This window comes from Zonotrichia albicollis, chromosome 2 (genome assembly GCF_047830755.1).
Source record: "Zonotrichia albicollis isolate bZonAlb1 chromosome 2, bZonAlb1.hap1, whole genome shotgun sequence".
Taxonomy (NCBI): Eukaryota; Metazoa; Chordata; class Aves; order Passeriformes; family Passerellidae; genus Zonotrichia; species Zonotrichia albicollis.
In genome coordinates, this window is record NC_133820.1 from 20514663 (window position 1) to 20534535 (window position 19873).

At 42.4% G+C, this 19873-nt stretch overlaps 1 protein-coding gene across 1 annotated transcript; it reads left to right on the plus strand.

The window, feature by feature from the left end:
- Positions 1-1291: 1291 nt before the first annotated feature.
- DYNLT3 (dynein light chain Tctex-type 3) lies at positions 1292-8654 on the plus strand. The gene is made up of 5 exons (XM_005484388.4): positions 1292-1450; positions 2429-2470; positions 4304-4427; positions 5362-5439; positions 6508-8654. Exons 1-5 carry the CDS (start codon positions 1421-1423, stop codon positions 6582-6584), a joined length of 351 nt encoding a protein of 116 aa, XP_005484445.1. The 5' UTR covers positions 1292-1420; the 3' UTR covers positions 6585-8654.
- The last annotated feature ends 11219 nt before the right edge of the window (positions 8655-19873 follow it).

Sequence of the window (19873 nt, forward strand, 5' to 3'; positions counted from 1 at the left end):
TGGTTTGGGTTTGTGAAAAATGCATATATTATGATTGGCTTTTTGCAAATATTAATATTATATGTGTTGTGTTAGACAGTTATGCTGTATTAATTCTCTTAAGTAGTGTGGTAAATAGAGTTTTAGGTTATAAAAAATGTTAAAATAGAAACTATGCTGGTGTCACATCCCCTGCCTTCTGTGTTCCCCTTTTCCCTCTGCTTGGAATGAATTTGTGTCAATTTTCTGGCACAAAGTTACCATTAGTTACCAATAATGTTGCCACCAAAGTTACAAAAATTAAGTTCTGGTTCCTTAAATTCTACTTCATTACAGAGAATTGCTCCTGAGTTTTATTTTTTTTTTTCTAAAAAAAGGACTAGCACTGAGATAGCAGCAACAGGACACCTAAATCTTTCCGAGAAAGATAATTTACTGCTCCATAATCAGGAGAAATTAACTTCTTCCCACCTTGCTCGGGCAGGACAACGCTGTTAGGATTACGAGGAAGAAGTTGACGATGACCAGATAGAATCCTGTATTTGAATGGAATTTATGCAACATGTATGAGATGTATGAATATGCAACAGGCTATTGTTTTTTAAGGGCTAATCCTCTGTTAACGGGTGTCCTTTTTCAGGATTATGCTGCCCAGAAAGAGGTACCTGGACATCCGTAACTATTTGTTTCTATTGCCTCATATTGTACTAATCCAAATTGTCCAAATTATTATTACTCTAATTGTATTACTATTTTTATAACCATTTTATTACTATTAATCTTTTAAAACTTTAAAAACAAGTGATTGGCATTTTTCACAGGTTGGATGTGACATTAAACACCATTTTCTCCAAACCCCGCTGCCATAGGCAGGGACACCTTCCCCTAGCCCAGGTTGCTCAGAGCCCCATCCAGCCTGGCCATGAACCCTGCCAGGGATGGGACTCTGGGCAGCCTGTGCCAGTGACTCACCAGCCGAACAGGGAGGCATTTTTTTCCTAATATCTAATCTAAACTTACTCTTAGTTTGAAATCATTCCTCCTTGTCCTGTCACCACACGCTCTGTAAATAGTCTTGCCCCCTCTTTCCTTTAGGCTCCCCTCAGGCACTGGAAGGTCGCAGTTGAGTCACCCCAAGCCTTCTCCAGGTTGAGCAATGCCAGCTCTCTCATCCTTTCCTCCTTTCCTCTGATCAACTTGGTGGTCGCCTCCGGACTGGCTCCAACACGTCCCTGTCCCTGCTGTTCTGGGGACCTTTCCACTCCTTCCCCTCCCGGCTCGGCAGGGCCGCTCCCGGCTCCGCGGCTCGAGCGGTCCGGCCCCGCGGCGGGAGCCCCGCCCGGCCCGGCCCGGCCCAGCCCGCCCGGTGGAGGCGGAGCCGCGCAGGACTCGCCGCTGCCGGAACGGGGAACGGCCGCCGCCCGCCGCCCGCGCCGGGGCCATGGAGGAGTTTCACCCCCACAACGATGAGGTAGGGCCGCCGCCTCGCCCGGCGCTGTGCCCGGGCCCTCCGCCCGCCCGAGAGGCCCGGGCCGAGCGGCGCTGCCCGGGCCCGCGGGGTGGATGTTGCCTCCGGAAAGGAGCCGCTGGGGCTGTCAGACCGCGGCCATTTTTCCAGGGAAAAATCCGATTTCCAGGGGAAAATCCCAGAAAGTGCCGGGTCCGGTCAGCGCCGCGGGCTGGTCCTGATTGTTCGAGCGGAGGAGCCGATCCCTCCCCGGACGCCGCTTCAGGGCTCTGGCCAGCGGTTTTCATTTTAAAATCAACCAAAACTCCAAACAACTTAAACATGAATGCCCTGGAGGCTTCTGTCCCTGCCCGAGTGTTGGGAGTCCATGGCTGTGCAGAGGCGGGTGGCACAAGGGAACGTGCCACGGTTCCATTGGGAGCCAAGCCAAGTGCCCATGAGCAGGAAGGATAGAAAATAGGAGGAATGAAAACCTGCGAGCTTTTTCTGCGCTTGAGAAAGGTGCTTGGGTAAGGTAATGACTGTGCAAACCAGTCTTTCACTAGTAGGTTTGCAAAACTGTGTGTTGCCCGTGGGAAGCAAGATGTAACCTGTGGGTTGGCAAGTTTGTGACTCCAATAAAAACACAGATTAATACCCAGAGGAAAAAATTTGTCATTTAATTTTTCCTGGAGAATATTCTTGTGACAAACACAGGCACGGTGGAATTTAATCTTTACAGAAAACGTAAAGTGAACCTGTTTCAAAGTTCACTGAGGTCTGAGATTTTGGCCCCCTCCAAACATCACTAGAAAAGCAATGCTTTGTATGTACATACAAATGTATGGATTTTAAACAAATGTAAGATTTTAAAATTATACTAACAGGCTACAAAGCAAATAACCAGACACAAGGCCTAATTGTTATGTGTGCCGTAGAGTAAAACTATAATTTGTGTACTTTTCTGACAGAAATAATAATAATAATTCACTTCTGTTGCAGATGATCTTCAATGCTGATGAGGCCCACAACATAGTCAAGGAGGTAAGTTTTAGCTAACAGCTGTGTTTTGAAGAAATTCTTTACCATACCTTGCACAATAGTGAAAGCAGTTATTTTCCTTGACCATCCCAGATAAATATAAACTTACATACAATTAGTATTTATATAAAGATAGAGTTTAACTTGGAGCTGCTTTAAGCTTCATCCAGTTGCTGTCTTCAACTACCTAAAGAGGAGAAGGTAGATGACAGGGGAGCCAGATTTGCATTACAGTGGAAAGAGTGAGGGTGACAGGCACAAGCTGCAAGGGAAATTCACTCCAATTTATTTTTTCCCCTTTATCCAGCTGGAGAGAAGCTAATCACTGGAGAGGTTGCAGGGACAGCTTGTGGAGTCTCCATCCTTAGAGATTTTTAAAACTTGACTGGACAAGGCCTTGAAAAAATGTTATCAGACGTGGAAGTTAGCCTTGGGATGGAAGTTAGCATGTGTGGGAGGTTGCACTCTATGAGCTCCTTGTTCTAGCTTTTAAAATACATTTTTTGCAGAGAAAGAATAGGATGAAAGTGAGTAGTCTGATAGCCTACATTAAATACCTAGTAACTAGAAAGTGATTAATGAGAAGCCTGTGGCTCACAGATGCTCTCAGGGTTTGCAGGGAAATAGTGTTTTGAAATGGGTCTTTAGAGGGATTCTGCAGGTCCTTTCCCACCTGCACTTTTTGAAGCTGCTCCTGATCACAACAGCAAGCTCTTGGATGTTAGATAAACAACAGTTCAGCCCTTTATGTAACTGCCCCTGCCTTGTAAAGCCAAATACAGTGTGACACAGTCTCCAGAAACTGGGAGTAAAGCCAAGAGTTTCTACCTCTGATTGGAAGTTGAACGAGGGCCAAGGAGATCCAGCACTGGGTCCATCTCTGGAAGGACCAAAATCCCTGAGGGGTCTTGTCCTTCTTCTGTCTTCTATTGTGTTCTGTGACTCCTTGTTTCCACTGACTGCTGTGGCCAGCTTTGTGCAGTGTGTGGTCAGAATTAACTGGGCTTTTCAAAATCTGGGGCACAGGTCTCTTACACAGCCTGTTGGTGGGGGATTAGTGCACAGGATACCTCTTACTGAATCACAGGAGAACACAGTTTTACTTCCCTTACCTTTCCAGGTGTGTGTTTCTTAAGTGAATTCCTCAGGTTTAAGAAGTAGCCATCAGCACATAATTCTGAGTTTCCCAAGAGCAGAGAATGCAATTTAAGAGTTGCAGTTTGAGAGAATGATTTTTGTTCAATCCTTTTAAGTTTAAGCAAGTGTTGGCCAATCTGTAGCTGTGGGAGAGCGTCCAATTTTCCAACAGTTCAGCTGTTTCTTGTGCTGCAAGATATGACCCTTGAGTATCTTCCCCATCTTTTAAGCAGGGATGTGTACTTCACTGGTGTCACTCTGTCTCTGAAGATTTTGGAATTTTGGTTATATGCTCTGACAGGTTGGCCAGCCCAAGCTGATATTGTTGATTTGAGTAGTGCCTTCCCCATTACAGCAGCTTCTGAAAGCCAATTGGCAGTCATCAGGAACAGTGGGATGTGTCAGGATCTTCACTGGCAAATAGATCATTTCACTTGGTACCCAAAGTATATGGCTAAGGCCTCTCCTGCAAGAAATGTTTAGTCATTTTTACACCTGTAATATTGTGGTAAATATGTACTAAAAATAAATTTCCAAGAAGGGTCATTTTACTTCCCATTCAGCAGCTGATACCTAATGAGCTCCAGTGATTCAAAGTAACCTAACTGCCAGAAAAATATCCCTCAGATTATGCAAAACATTTTATAATTCTACATTTTGAAGTGTGCTTACTGTAATTATTTTCCCCCTCTGTTCTAGTGCATAGAAAATGTTTTGGGCAAGGCAGATTATAATCACAACAAAGTCAACCAGTGGACTGCTGCTATAGTAGAACAGTCACTGACCCATCTGGTGAAACTTGGGAAAACCTATAAGTACATTGGTAAGTACAAGCAGCTGTACTTGTAGCACTGGCAGTCACAATAAATAATTGCTAAAAGGTTCAGGGAAATGCTATAAACAAAACAGAGCAGGCACCTGAACTCTTCTGTTACAGAGAGTTTTAGAAATACCTGTGGTAAAGCTGTGGCAGTTTTACCTGGGCTGAGCATGCTGGCAACACTTAACACAGATTACATGTTACCTTGTCTTTCCTGATTGTTAAGCAACCCCAAGACAATTATATCAACCTTTTAGTATCAGTTCAGGAAAAAATTGCTATCTTTAGTAAAATTTTCAATCAGATTAAGCCTCCTCTAAATAGAGACATCTGGAAGACTTTAGTAATGTATGCAAAGTCCCATTATATTTATGTGTATGCACGTGGAAGGAAAAAGGTAAATAAGAAAGTTTACCCTATTTTGGTCCTTTTTGGAGTGTTGGTGTAATGGAAGTGTTTGCACTCTTGTTCTGTTTTGAAAGTCTTGGCCTCAGGTTGTCAGAGGGTTTATGACCATTGCAGGTCATAGAAAAGCTGCTCATTATTGGAGTGTGGTTTCAGAGAGGGGTCCACAAGTATTTTTGGGAAACAACAACTCTCATCAAGTGTGACTTCTGCTGTACCTGTGAGGACAGCACCTGCAATCCCATTCTGAGGGGCACAAGCCTATCTAAGTAGTTTAAAAGATAAAACCCATAATCCTATTAGCCAGTGTTTTGTTGAAGCTGTTGTCTTCATGTGAGTAAAAATAATCATGAAATGAGTAACAAGTTCTTGAGGAAAATACTGGGGCCAAAGGGGTTGTCAAAAAAGGTTTTGTCTTAGCTGAATGCCACGTGCCAGCCCTTTGGAAATGTAATCCAGGCTCCAGTTTGTAAATGCTGAATGATTCACCTCTTCTGCCTTAATTCCCTGATTTTATGGCTGTGTCTTGCAGTTACCTGTGCAGTGATGCAGAGGAGTGGAGCTGGTCTTCACACAGCAAGCTCATGCTTCTGGGATACCACAACTGATGGTAAGCATCCCCCTCCAAACAGAAAATTTGTAACAAGAGAAATGTTACTTCTTGCTCAGTTGTAGTAGCTGGGTTGAACATTTTTGGGAATGGCTGTGGAAGCAGTAGTTGTGAGAATGAGGTGCTTGTTTACAATCCCAGCAAAATGTTATCAGTCAGTGCAGGCATTAAGAGCAGCTGCTTTGTAAATTATGAGAAGCAGGAATAGAAAAGCCTTTCATTCTTTAACAAGACTAAAAACATTTAATTCTCTCAGCTGAAGAGGCAGAAAACGTTGCTCACAGTAAATACACATGGGTAGCCCTAAACATATCTGCCTGTTGTGAGGGGACAACTACCTTAGAGGAGAAAAGAATTTAGTGAGAAATATAAATAGTTTGACTTACAGTACATGTTTCAGCTGTGGAACTGTCAGTCAGGCTTTGGATGCATTGTATTGCTTCAACATTAGTTCTAAATAGATTTTTTTCACAGGTTGAGAATGTCACAGGGAAACAATATTAAAATAATTTGTTGTCTGTCACAGATTCAGAAAGGTCTTTTTAGAGGTCTGCCAAGGTTTAAGTTTAAAAACAGAGAAGGCCTCAAAAAGTCAACCAAGTTTAAATAGAAATCATAATATAAAGCTAAGTAAACACAGTTTAATCTTCATATTTCTTTTGCTTGTAAGGCATTGATACAACAGAAGAGGAAGAAAGCAGAAAGTAAATACACTGGAATATATTGGATCCAGTTCCTTTTCTGATTTCTTGTCTGATTGTCATGCCAGTTTCAGTATGGGAATTTCAAGGTTTTTTGCAAGTCCAGCTTTTAAAGAAAGATACTGGAATAGTGTTTTCCTGTTAACTTTCTTAAGCTTACACGTCTCACATTGCGTAACAAACAATGTATAAGTTAATAAAAATGTTTTGAGGATTTTCGTTTTTTTGTAGTCAAGCTGACATACTACTATTTCCCTGAAATTACAACTTAAATATTCATACAAATCTGGCATAATTTACACTTCAATGAAGTGCCTGTAGTAAAGACAATGGAATTCTATTTTAATTTTGTAATAATCTCTTCCAGGAACCTGCACAGTGAGATGGGAAAACCGAACCATGAACTGCATTGTCAACGTGTTTGCTGTTGCTATTATCCTGTAGCTGACTGGGACAGAAATAGAAGCAACACCGAAGCCTTTAAAAAATAAATCATCCTAACCCTTGGCTAAATATTTCAAACTATTATTTGTTTCTGTATGAGCAGCATACAGAAGTTCTCTACAGAGAGCATACAGTCTAAGCCAGTTCTCATAGATTAGTTATCTGAAAGCTAGCAAAGAAATTTAATATATATATATATATATATATAATATCTATCTATGTGAAGAGAAAATTTTAGTAATTTAAATATTTAGAAGTATGTTAATCAGAAGTTGCCACAAAGATGAGTAGAATTTATGTCAAAGCTAATATCAAAGATATTTTATTCCAGAGGAACAAAACACATCAAAGGAAATGTCAAAGGGCAAGCAAGACCTCTCAGGATTATGGTGCCTTTGGGAACAAATTATGAACACGATTCAGAGTGGATATTCTGTAAACAATACTGGTTTTCCATGCTTGGTTAAACAAAGCAAACTCTCCCTTGGAATGCAGGTGCTTGTGAAATTGCATGAGTATCACTTTTTGGTCAAGCATGAATGTTTACATGGACACTAAATCCAGGTAAGCTTTCCCCCTGGAGGCAGAGGAGGACTTTGCTGGGACAGAGGTGAAATATACCCAGTCCTAGCAGAATTCTAATTTGTCTTCACATGAAGAGCATAATAGTTGTTAGCAATTCAGGGAAACATGCTGGGGATCTGACACCAGCCCTTAATTCATCATTTATAAATCTGAAAACATTCTGAAGGTACTTAAATTAGATTTTATTCCATGATTACAGAATTTGTGACAAGCACTTTATTGATTCCTTATGCAGGAGCCAGGGCAATATTACTGCACCTGTGCTCCAGGTAGGGTTAAAGTGATCAGTGGGAAGGCACAGACATTTCTAGAGGCTCTTGTTAGCTTTGAAACCATTTATCAAAGTAACATATCTGTTCTTTATAAGAGTTCTCCTATATTCTCCAAGTCTTTAATTGGATCTTAGTCCTGTGAGAGAAAACAGTTAAGTTTTCAGCACTAAGAACTCCCCTCCTTTAAAGATTTATGCAAGTTTTTAACTTTGCTCATCTGATGAGTTTTAACTTGAAATATTCCACGTGGAAGAAAAGCATTTGCACACCTGCAAGTATTTGCTGGATTGGGGCCTACATTTTTGTTGATAAATGCACAAATTATATGATAAAGAGATGTATCAATACCAAAAATGCCTAAATGATTGCTGCCACTAAGTGGCAGCTGCATTAAGTTGTTTTCTCAGATGCTGCTTAAGGATAGAATTTTTTGTTTATACTGTATGTCTTTGAAAGAGACTGGTAACAGCCTAACAGTACTGTAGGACTGTTTTGAATTTAAAGAAATGAATATTAAAACACTATTATGCAGTTTTGTTTGGTTTGGGTTGTTTTTCAGATAACTATTTGGGTATGAGACAAGAGTCCTGTGCAAAGAGCAAGCTAAAGAATATTTTACTGCTTAAATTGTGTATATGTGTAGCTGGTGTGACACTACAGAAGGAGCCCTGTGTATGTGTAGTTTACAATAATGTTCAAAGTATCTTGCTTTGCAGCAAATAAAATTCTGCTTTTACCGAAGTGCAAGTAAAATTAATACTGTAATGCTGCATTTGCCAAAGGCAAGTGTTGTGTGAAAATGTGTGTGTATGTTGTACTGACCTTCAAATGTAGATGAATAATTAAGCATTATTTGGGTTAAGATGGAAATTTCTGAATTAGGTTTCAGCATCCAAGAGCCAAATTGTGGAACTGACAAAAATACATTAGTTTCACTCATGTTTGGGATTTGTGCAATGTGAAAAAAAATGTGTCGTGCCCCTGTCATGGGTATTGGGGTGCAATGATCAGAAGAAATATTCTACATAGCTAATTGTAATCTCATTTGGTATTTTTGCTTTACTTGAAAACCAGGTGCACTGAGTAAGACTATCAGTTTAATGAGGCTTGGTGAAGGTCCTCCTGCAGAAGAACCCTAGGAAATACTGCTTAATTATATGACTGTTTAATTTTTCTTTCTACCAAAAAAAAATAAAGTTTTGCCTTAGTTGTACTTTTGCCTTGTGTTCTTGATCAATATAAAAAGTGAGAAAAAGATTCCTCTTATTTCACTTCTTTACAATAGTGAGAACTTGGGAAATACATTGAAGATGCCTTTTATAGACAGAATCTTGTAGAAATCCTGTTCCAGGCTTGGAAATTTCTTACATCTCTATTTCTCACACCTTTTCCCTATTGTGAATCTTGGTGGTACAAGTTAAAGCTTTTTTACTACAGAAAGATTATTATGAAACTGGGAAAAGTATTTTCATGTCCTAGTAAACTTAGTTTGTTTTCCACCTTTCTTTTTCCTATTCTCTGTGGCGACAGAGAGCTACTTTTAACTCTCCTAACAAATGCTGAACATTATTATCTGCTTTTCCAAGTAGTTTCTAGGATAAATCTATGAATTGCAGACTATGAAAGCCCACAACATTTCACTGGTATTTTCTATCAGTACATATTTTCTTTGTGGTGGCAATCAGGGGTTTGAGTTATGGTTAACAATGGGGATGTTATTAGCAGGACAGAAGGGTTTGTATTAAGGTACAGCCCACATAGAGGGCACTGTGTGTCCCCATCTATGATTTCATGATGAAAGACACCTGCTGTTCTTGCCACGCAGGTTTTGTTAATATAAACAGAGAAGTGTGAAGGTGGAAGTCAGGGAGCAGATTTGTTACTTTCCTCGTTGCCTGCTGGGTGTGTGCCAGTCACTCGTTACCTTTCTGATGGCTGTGATCCCCCTGCACTCGATCTGTGCCTCCAGAGCAAAGTCTGCTGTGTTCAGCTCACATTGATGCAATCCAAAGCACTCACAGCAGCCACTGACATCCCAGCTTGCAGCTAAGCCACGTGGAGCTGGATGGGAATGTCAGCACACTGATATTTTAAATACACAAAAAAAGAAACTGTTCTCTCCTGTTAGCCTGCATGCATCAGTGCAGTGGCTGCCATACAGAGACAGACAGGGTTTGTTCTAATACAGAGAGCAGTTCCTGTAATAAGCAGTTCTTGTCTGATTATTGGGATGAGCCTTGCTGCCTCCTCTGCAGTCTGACCAGGTCATTCTGTTCCTATTTAATTTGGAGAGGGATTTTTTAGCACAGTCATGGTGTTGATAAAAGCACAGAGCCAGTCTACACCCCCATCAGAATATCCTGAGTCAGGAAGTTCTGTCTGTGCTGCAGGACCTTCCCAGCTCAAAGCCAGCCCCAGTTTGTCTCAGGGAGTATCAGCTCAGAGGTGATATCCTGTAATGCAGCAATAAACCCAGCTGTGCCCTGGCTCCAAAGCTATGCAGTCACATTTATATTGAGCTGCTCTGCCTGCTGGGCCCCTGCCAGGTCAGGGGTCTGTGGGCATAACTAGTGTATGGAATGGTTTCTTTCTCTCTTCTCAAAGAGAGACAAACACCACATGCCCACTGATGTCACTGTCATATTTTCTGGAAAAATCCTTTTGCCAGGATTTCTTCTCCTGGGAAGTTGAGAAGCCTCAGAGAAAAAGGAAAACAAAATTATCTCATTTGCTTCTCTTGTGTTTTGCTGCTTTAGAATGTGGATGGAGATTGTTTATCCAACATGTGAATTGTTTTGACTTAATGACCAATCACAGTCCAGCTGTGTCACGACTCTGGAGAGACTCACAGGTTTTCCATTGGTATCCTTTCTCTATTCTTTAGTATAGTTTAGTACAGCATTCTTTAATATAATATAATACAATACCATAAAATAATAAATTAGCCTTTTAAGAACATGGAGTCAGACTCACCATTTCCTTCCTGCCACTGGGAACCCTGAAAATACCACACACTGAGGGTGATATTTCTATTTTGATGAATCTAAATTACCATTGAGTAACTGGAGGTTTTAGCTCCCATGTTCCACCAATCATCTGTTTCCAGACACAGGAAGCATATGTACCAGGCAGCAGCTGTGTTTGTTACATAAAAGTTTTCTAAAAAGAAACAGGGTTTTGCTGGAATGGCAGCTGCAAACACCCTGAAACTACCATCCAATGTCTGATCTAAAATGACTTGAAAAAGGGGAATAAGAGTCACAGAAACACCTCCCTGGTCATTATGGTTTGTGTTTGCACTTACCCTCATGCAAAGGAGCTGCTGGGGTCACAGAGCACAAGTACTTGAAGCAGAAGAGCTGGAAAGGCAAGTTTTGTAGTGACACTAACATTTTGAAATGTTACAGTTTTACAGTTTTACCAATAGGTAAATTACTAACAGAGTTTGTATCTATGCTTATGAGGCTTCACAGCGCAGAGATGGCAGAGTTCAGAATGAAAGCCATCAAAATGCCCCATGCAGAAGGGAAGGTGATGAGAGGGGCTGAACTGGCTCAGCTGCAACTCATTCAAACTGCTTTCTAGTCAGCAGGTTCTCCTCCTCATAGGCCTATATTGGATGGAATTAAAGCAATTTCTGAACAGCACCTCCTAGAGTATGAAACATTATCAATCCTAACTGCAAAGCATCCACACATGTGGAATCACACCTTAGGAAGAAATCAAACATTCCCTGCTCTGTGATTTTGTAGTTTACTGCCATTGTTGGGGCATCTGTTATTCAGTGTCTATTCATGACCAGCTAGGTAAAATTAGAGTTTGAGGGAAGAGGATGAACAAAATTAAGATTTGACAAAAAGTAGTATGATCTTTCTATGGAACTTTCATACACACACACATATATATATTTCTAAATGTGTTCATCCCTTTTTATTTATCCATATTTCTAACAATTTTGAGTCAGACAGAGACAATTTTTTTCATGTAAAACTTCATCTCTTCTTGCTTATTTCCACTTCACTAATGTCTAGATGTCAAGACAAGGAGTCCAACAGTGCTCATACAAACAACTATCCAAACAGAGATAATGCAATTCAGCATTTAGATATTAGCCAGCAGAAGTGAGAGGGTGAGGTAACATTAACTTTGTGGCTGCCTCTACTGGTGCTCACAGCACTCTGCTCCAAGCAGTCATGATTTTATCCAACCTGTCAATAACTCTGGGGCTTTGTTTTTTCCCCTGCGTGGGCTTCTGCAACAGCTGTTGAAAGTGGTCTGGCCAAAATCCCACAAGAATCTGCTGCAGGGTTTCAAGTGAGGTCATTTGTTAGTCTGAAATATATTTATGACTATGTAAGAACCTCAAAGATGAACGCTGTAATAGCTGTAAAGTGTTCATGCCTGAGTTAAATGTTTCAGGAAATTAATCTTAAACAGTAGGCACAGTAGTAGCAGGGTGGTCTGGTGATGTGAGCAAATTATAGTTCCCTATTTCATGGCACTCCTTACAGATCCTCTGAGTAATAGTTTAAATGATTTTTTTGTAGGGAAAAACTTTGCAAAAGCTGGCTTTAGAAAGGAAGGAATTGAGAAGATTTAATTTTTAAGTTTATATCTGGATCAGCTGAGGCTTAGGGATCAGAGCTGAGATCTTCCAAGCTCATCTCTTTGTAGCATTGCTTTGATATCATAAGCAACTTACACAGCTGCCTTTGGGCTCTGTGTGTGTGTGTCTGTGCAGTTTAGGCTTTGTTTGAATAGCAAGTGGAGAATGCATGCTTTTCTCTTGGCTCTCCAAGGGCTGCTCCACATGAAGCCAGCCCAGAGCTCTCTGAACAGTCAGTTCTGCTGCTGCTGGCTCCAGGGACAGCTGCACAGGGAGCTGGGGTGGCTGGTGTGGGGCCACAAGGAGGACATGCCCTTTCTGCAGCCTTAGAAGTTGTAGTTATGGCCCATAACAGAAATTTGTTACACAATAGCCAGGGGCAGTAGTGGTTGTGCCATTCCTCTTTGAAACCCTTGTTTTCTGAGAAACAGTCACAGCCTCCAGGAAACACTAGGCTGCCAAGTGCCTGTCTTTGCTGGCTGGCAGATACCCCACAGATGCTCCTCTTCTTTCCCCACTGGCAATTTCAGAGCCAGGGCACAGCTGTGAGCTGGCTGTGACAGTCACCCACCCATCTTCTGACCTGGACTGGTTTGGCATCACCTGTTGGACCCAGCCAAAGTAAATCTTTGTACTCATGCTTAACTACAAATGCAACATACTTTTAATATCAGTGTTGCAACTATTTAAAATGCCTTCCCTTGTGAAAAGACACAGGACTGACATTCCTGTGTTAGATCACAAGAATAATGGTATCTATTGATACTGAAGAGATGTCAGTGAATTAAAGTTGGTGTTACATATTGTCAACCTCCTTCATTCACCCACTGCAGCTGGTCAAGGGGTTGTACAATCTCCTAAATACTTTCTCTTTTATAAGCAAACTTGAAACTGAGAAAAGCAAAGCAGAGAGGCAGTGAGAAGGGGCAAGAAAAACACCAACAGCTGAAACAGAAACTGGAGAAAGAACTGAGCTTCCAGTTTACTTCTTATTTACCACACTCCAACTCACAGAGCCAACCCTGACATGCATCTGAATTTATAAAACCTAGTCTCTATCTCTCCCTTTTTCAGTAACCTGTTCATTCCTTCAGTTCATGTCTCATTTCTTTAGGAAAACAGATTAAACAAAAAAGCCTAACTTGGAAATCGATCTTGAACATTGCTCAAACTGTAGTCACTGCAATGTGTGTTTCTGGTTCTCAGAACAGCAGCAGCAGAGGCAGTAGTATTGCTGTTCTCACAGTGTATTAGTACTGTATCATCCAGAAGCACTAGGTTTGGAACAATGCCCAGCTATGCTGGATGTTATTCAAACATTAAAGAAAATCCCAACTACAGTCTCAAAGCCATTCAGTTTGACTGTGGAGAGAGAGCTGCAATGGATGGACACAAGAAGTCCTAGGAACACGAAGTAATATCAGGTACTCCAAACCCAGCAGTTCTAGAATGGAATTTGTGCCCAGCAGGTGTCTCAGGATGAGGACAGAGATGAAGTCTCTGAGGAAGGTCATTGCTGAACATGTTGGTGCTGGCTGTTGGGAGCAAAAGAACGGAGGGGCAGGGACTTTTCTACTTAGAAACTTTACTCACAGCACTGAGAGTCACGCCGAGCTACAAGTCAGACAGAAGCAAGTTGAAAGATGAAAATGAGTGAGTCAACAACATCATAAAATAATTTTTCAGGTATGGATGGAAGAGAAGAAAGTTTGGTAATTGTATTAGCAAGAAATTGCTTCTATTAGCTTTTTAAAAGATGAGAGCATTCTTGAGTTGGGTGGAGAACAAAACAATGAGGTGAGAGGTTCCCTTTGTAGCATGTGTGACATTTACAAGGTGTGCAAAGTCCTGGGCAACTTTTCCCACAGACACTTTCCTCAGCAGGAGTAAATACCTACTTGGCATGTAAAGCAGCTCTTTGCCAGCTTGCCCTGCCAGTATTTTCTCTGCTGATACCATTCCTTATGCAATCACAGAATGCAAAACTGTCCCCATTAGCTGGCAATGAACAGTGTTTTCATTCTTTGGTAGGGGAAGAGCCAGTAGCTTGAAAGAAATTAAAGGGCTGTGGGCATTACCTAAATAAGGAGAGAACATCTGTTACTTCTAAAGGGGAAGTGGCAACTTAATGGGTTACAGCTTAGTCTTTGCAAATGATTTGAAAGTGGCATGAAGGCTTTCATAATTTTCTTGGGTTTCAGGCTGGTTTCTGTTACTTACATAAATGCAAGTGTGTCTGGTAAATTTTCCTAGTAGTCAGTTGCCTGTATCTCTCACCCTCTGACTCATCTGGGAAATGCAGATTTTTCATACAGTGTGAACAGTTGAGGGATGCTGGTTTTTCCACCCAGTCTCAGAAACTCAGACTCTGCAGTGTCTGACATCATGTCAGCCTGGGCTGCACCAACAGCACCGTGGGCAGCAGGCAAGGGAGGGGACTCAGCCCCTCTGCCCTGCAGGGCTGAGTCCAGCACAGGGGGTGCCAGCACAGCAAGGACATCACAGAATTCACAGAATCACTGGGTTGGAGGAGACCTTCAAGATCATTGAGCCCAACCCATGCCCTAACACCTCAACTAAACCCTGGCACCCAGTGCCACATCCAGTCTTTATTTAAACACATCCAGGGATGGTGACTCCACCACCTCCCCGGGCAGACCATTCCAGAACTTCATCATTCTTTCTGTAAAAAACTTTTTCCTAATAACCAACCTATATTTCCCTTGGCACAGCTTAAGGCTGTGTCCTCTGATTCTGTCAGTGCTGCCTGGAGAAAGAGACCAACCTCACCTGAGCACAGGCACCTTGCAGGGAGTTTAGAGAGTGATGAGTGAAGTCACCCCTGGGTCTCCTTTTCTCCAGGCTGAACACCCCCAGCTCCCTCAGTGGTTCCTCACAGGGTTTGTGTTCCCAGCCCCTCTCCAGCCTCGTTGTCCCCTCTGGATGCACTCAAGCATCCCAAGCTCCTTCCCAAACTGGGGGCCCAGAGCTGGACACAGCACTTCAGGTGTGCCCTCACCAGTGCCCAGTGGAGGGCAGAATGACCTCCCTGCTCCTGCTGGTCACACCATTCCTGACACAGGCCAGGAGCCCTTGGCCTTCTTGACCACCAGGGGACACACATTGACCTTGGAGAGAGACCAGAGGAGGCCACCAAGGTGCTCCAGGGGGATGGAGCAGCTCTGCTGTGAGGAGAGGCTGAGAGAACTGGGATTGCTCAGCCTGGTGAGGAGAAAGTTTTGGGGTGACCTAATTGTGGCTTTCCAGTATCTGTAGGGAGCTGACAAGAAAGATGGAGCAAGACTCTTAACAAGAGCTGGAGTGACAGGACAAGGGGAATGGGTTCAAACTCACAGAGTAGGTTTAGATTAGATATAAAGGAGAAACTCTTTACAGTGAGGATGGTAAGGTAATGGGACAAGTTGTCAGAGAAGCTGTGGCTGCCCCATCCCTGGAAGTGTTTAAGGCAAGGCTGGGCTGGACTCTGAGCAGCCTGGTCCAGTGAAAGTTGTCCCTGACCATGACAGGGGGGCTGGAATGAGATGATCTTCCAACCCAAACCATTCTGTGATCATCTCACTTCAAGATCTTTCCCAGATGTTTCTACAAAGGTCTCCTCTCTAATTTGTCACTGCTGCCTGTCCCCCGCTCACTCACAGTTCACCTCCCCATCCCCATGGGAGGTTTTAGAGCACCAAGCACTTACAGAGGGCAGCAATGCACAAAGGGCTTTTATAGGACATTGTCTTTTTGCAGGCTACAAACAAGGAACAGCGGGAAATGCTGTAAATACACTGATCTATTGGTGTTGTACTGCAATGCTCAGCCAACACTCACAGCACTGTGGTTACCCAGGAGGAGAGCTGGGGGGCTTAGAGAGTTTGCTTGGGGAAAAGCTGCTGGAATGCCCCAGGCAGTGTGTGAGGCTGCACAACAAACCTGCAGCCCCCAGAGAGTCAGTTCATTCAATGTGATGGCTTTTACAGTGATACCAGCTGATCATCCAAGAGATTCATGCAAACACAGGCAATGGGACTTTCATTAAATTACCAACAATGACAAACTTGATGAAGATTCCCTGGCTAAGTTTGCAAGACAGACTCAGCTGCCTCCCTCAGAGGATGTGAAAGGGCAGGGAAGTGGCTCCTTTTCAGGTGCAGCAACTGTAGCAGAGACTATAACCCTCAGAGGTTTCCTGCACAGTGAATCCAAGCTAAAACTGGAACACTGAGCATCAGTCAGTCCTCTGTAAGCGGAATTTCACTGCAGCTCATGTTGCTGTCCTGTACAAGCTGGTTTTGTCATAATTTCCTTTGGCTTGTGGCCATAGGTCTTTGCTATCAAGCCCTTAATTTCTTCATGTGAGATGGACAAGAGTGATGGACATTGATCCACTTTGCAGCCCTGTTACAGTGAGAGTATTGCATGCATTGCTAACAGCTGTTGGGAGAACTTTCAAAACTGAGTCAGAAGATGGCTGCTCACAACCTACACTGTTCTTTTTCTGTCTCCTCAGGGGAAGTTGCTTTAGAAACTGTTTCTCACAGTTGGTTTGCAGTCTTTGCTGATAATTTCCTTTCTGCTGTCTGAGCAAGGGTAAGGTTTCAGAGGGCTTGAGTGAATTCAGCACCTGAAGAGAGGCTTGAGCTAGCACTGGTTGCCTCAGATGAAAGGGAAGTATGAGAAAAAAGCAGAGAGGGTGATGAAACCTCAGCAGAAATTGCCTTAATTAACTGATCATGGAAGCTAGTACAGCCTTGGGCTGTCCTGCAGGGATATTCACTTTTGCCTTGGCTCCATAGCATTGCAGGGTAGAAACCCTTTGGTCTATAGAGGAAATGTGGTATGAAATTCCTGTGCCAAAATGCCCTGCTATTTACACTGGTACTGACAGCTGCATTTTGGCCTGTTAACTGCAAGGAGATTACAGCAATTGCCTTGTTCCAGCTCTTCCCTGTGCCAATTCTGCACCCAGGAAAATTCCACCTGAATTTTATGAGTGTTCTCCATCATTCAGAGAGAATCTCACAGAGTCACAGTGCAGATCCCAGACCTTTGCATGGCTCAGTCTAACTCACAACACTGTAAAAAGACAAAACCAACACAGGAAGTATCTACACTTCAAAGATGGCTTGGCCAAACAGGTCTCTGCAATTTGTTTGTTCTGAAGGTCAGAAAACCCAGGCTGAATGGTGTTTGCATATTTTCTGGCCCTAAACCCAGTTGATCTACAAGCATAAAACAAAATCAACAAAAGAGTTACTTGCAGGACACTTTGCTTAATAGATTGTTTCCAGAATAAGAAAACATCTCTTCCAAGGGAGATAGGTGGTCTGATTCTCCCTTCACTGTCCTTCCTTCCTCCATCCCTTCCTCCAGCTGTGATCATTATTTCCAAGATGGGTCAGTATTTTGAGGGGCAGTGAGGTGTTTTTTTTGGCCATGTCCCTCATTTCTGAACAATGGAAATTAAGTGTAGGTCAAATGCAAGGCTTTTTTTACAGGATAAATGTACAAAAATTTGCTCACACATGCTGAAAAATCTGGAACAGAGCAGCTCAAATTTCTTTCATTTTAGAACTTAATATTAAAATCATTAATCAGAAGGAGAAAATATTATTGGAGAGGTCCAGAACAGTCTGGTTTGCCAATCCAGAGTTGGCTACTGCCCCTGTCTGTGTGCAGTGACAGGGAGGTTGCAGCAGAACTGTGTTTGTGAGCTGAGCTCTGCAGGGGTTGGAGCTGGGGTGAAGCCCTTGTGGCTCTCCCTGAGTTTCCATTGGACACAAGTGTCGCAGACATCTTTTTATGAAAATCCTTTCTTAGGATTTTTTCTTCCTGAGAAGCTGAGAGGCTCCAGGAACAAAACATAAACAATGGTTATCTGCTGCTGTGGAATGCAACAGGTGCATCTGTGATTGGTCTCGTGTGGATGTTTGGATTTAGTGACCACTCACGGCAGAGCTGCTCTCTCTCTCTCTGAGCCACAGACCTTTGTTATCATTCTTTTCTATTCTGTTCTTAGCTTAGCTAGCCTTCTGAGATGAAACCTTTCCTTCTATTCTTTAGTATAGTTATAATGTAATATATATATCATAAAATAAAAAATCAAGCCTTCTGAAACATGGAGTCAGATCTATGTCTCTTCCCTCATCCCGAGAATCCCTGTGAACACTGTCACACACAAGCACTTAAAACATTGACAAAAACATTGTGGTAGCTGGAGATTGAGAGGAAATTTTCAGAGATTGGGAGAAGGAAGGAATGACAAGTGAGGCTGGGGCAGCAGCAATTGGTGGAAGAAATGGACAGAGGGAAATCAGTGGTAGCTCTCTGGGCAGAAAGTCACCAGTTTGCCAGGCATGAGAGTACCAGAGGAGAGGGAAGGAATGGGGCCTGCAGAGGTGCATAATGGGACTGGAAAGCGTTTGTAATCTGTCAGTGAGTCTTTCAACAATTTTCAACTCCACTGTGATTAATTTTGCCATTAGTCTGGGCTGGTTTGTGTGTGGTGAATGTAAATGAGACCAGTAGTTGTTAAAGACTGTACCAAATGCAAAACTGAATGTCTGGTTCATGACAAGCAACTGCTCTGGTTTGTGCCTGTGCAACTGATGCTGTTTTACACAGTCAGGCATGGGGATCATGATCCTGCCAATCTTTACAACTGCAGCATCTTAATATATGCTCCTAAATTCCTTTAAGCATACATTACTATGTGTTCAGACACTTGGCTCTGCATTCTACAAGAAAACTCATTGAAACTTAAAAAATATAAGCAGTCAACATTAACTTGCTAAGAGCATTCCAAAATAGAGCAGGATCCTCAGAAAAAGTGCCATAAGGAGACTTGAACATTTTTTTTGTTTGTTTGTCCAAAAATACCTTGTATTTCACAGGCAGCTTTTTTTGTTAGTTTTTATTTTTTTCCATTTATAATTTTCCATTTATAATTTAGTTTAACCCACCATCTGAGAACTGAAAGGCAGAAAATCCCCACCCAGCAGGGAAAGCCTTACTAGACCTTGAAGAGGGAGATCTATTTTGCAGCTGGGGTGGTTTCCCACCATGATGGTGAACAGACACAGCAGCACTTTTTTTGTAGCCTGAAACTTAGGAAAACTTGGATTTCATTTGCTCATATTTCCATTTGGCAAGGAGGGAGCAGAGAAGGAACTGGGGGTATGATGAGAGATGAGAACCCCTCACATCAAGTTCTTGCTTGAATCCATCATCAGAGCATGGCCCAGTTTCTGTCCTTTCCTTCCAGTTTCCAAAGAAAATGTGAGGCCAGTGGGAACCAGAGCTGCCCAGAGGGTCACAGCCTGTAAATGTAAGGCTGAGTACAATGGATTGGAGATGAGGATATTGACGAATTAACTAAGTGCTTATTTCAGATGATTACTTATGGGAAGGCAGAGAAAATATTGTATAAGGGAAGGAAAACATCCTAGACTGAGGCCATAAGTGAACATGGAATTTAACTCCTAACTGTTTCCATCAGTTCAATTATTTTAATAATCCAACAACTGGCTTTTCTTGCCCTCAACAGCACATTGGTCATTTGAGTAGGTAAATTTTTAGCCCCAAAGCAGAGATCAGACTTCAGAACACTTCGTAATACACAGAAGGAGGAATTCTTCAGCCAGAGGCCCAGCCAATAGCAATGGTCAGATTGCAAGCAGTGGCATTTGGCCACAAAAAATGGGTGTCCTTGAAGATTACCTGTAGCCCACTGCTCTTAGGACTCAAACTAGTTTGTTTCTTATATTTGTATTTCACTGCTATCTATTTTACTCTTGAATCCTAGATTTAAGAAAATATTC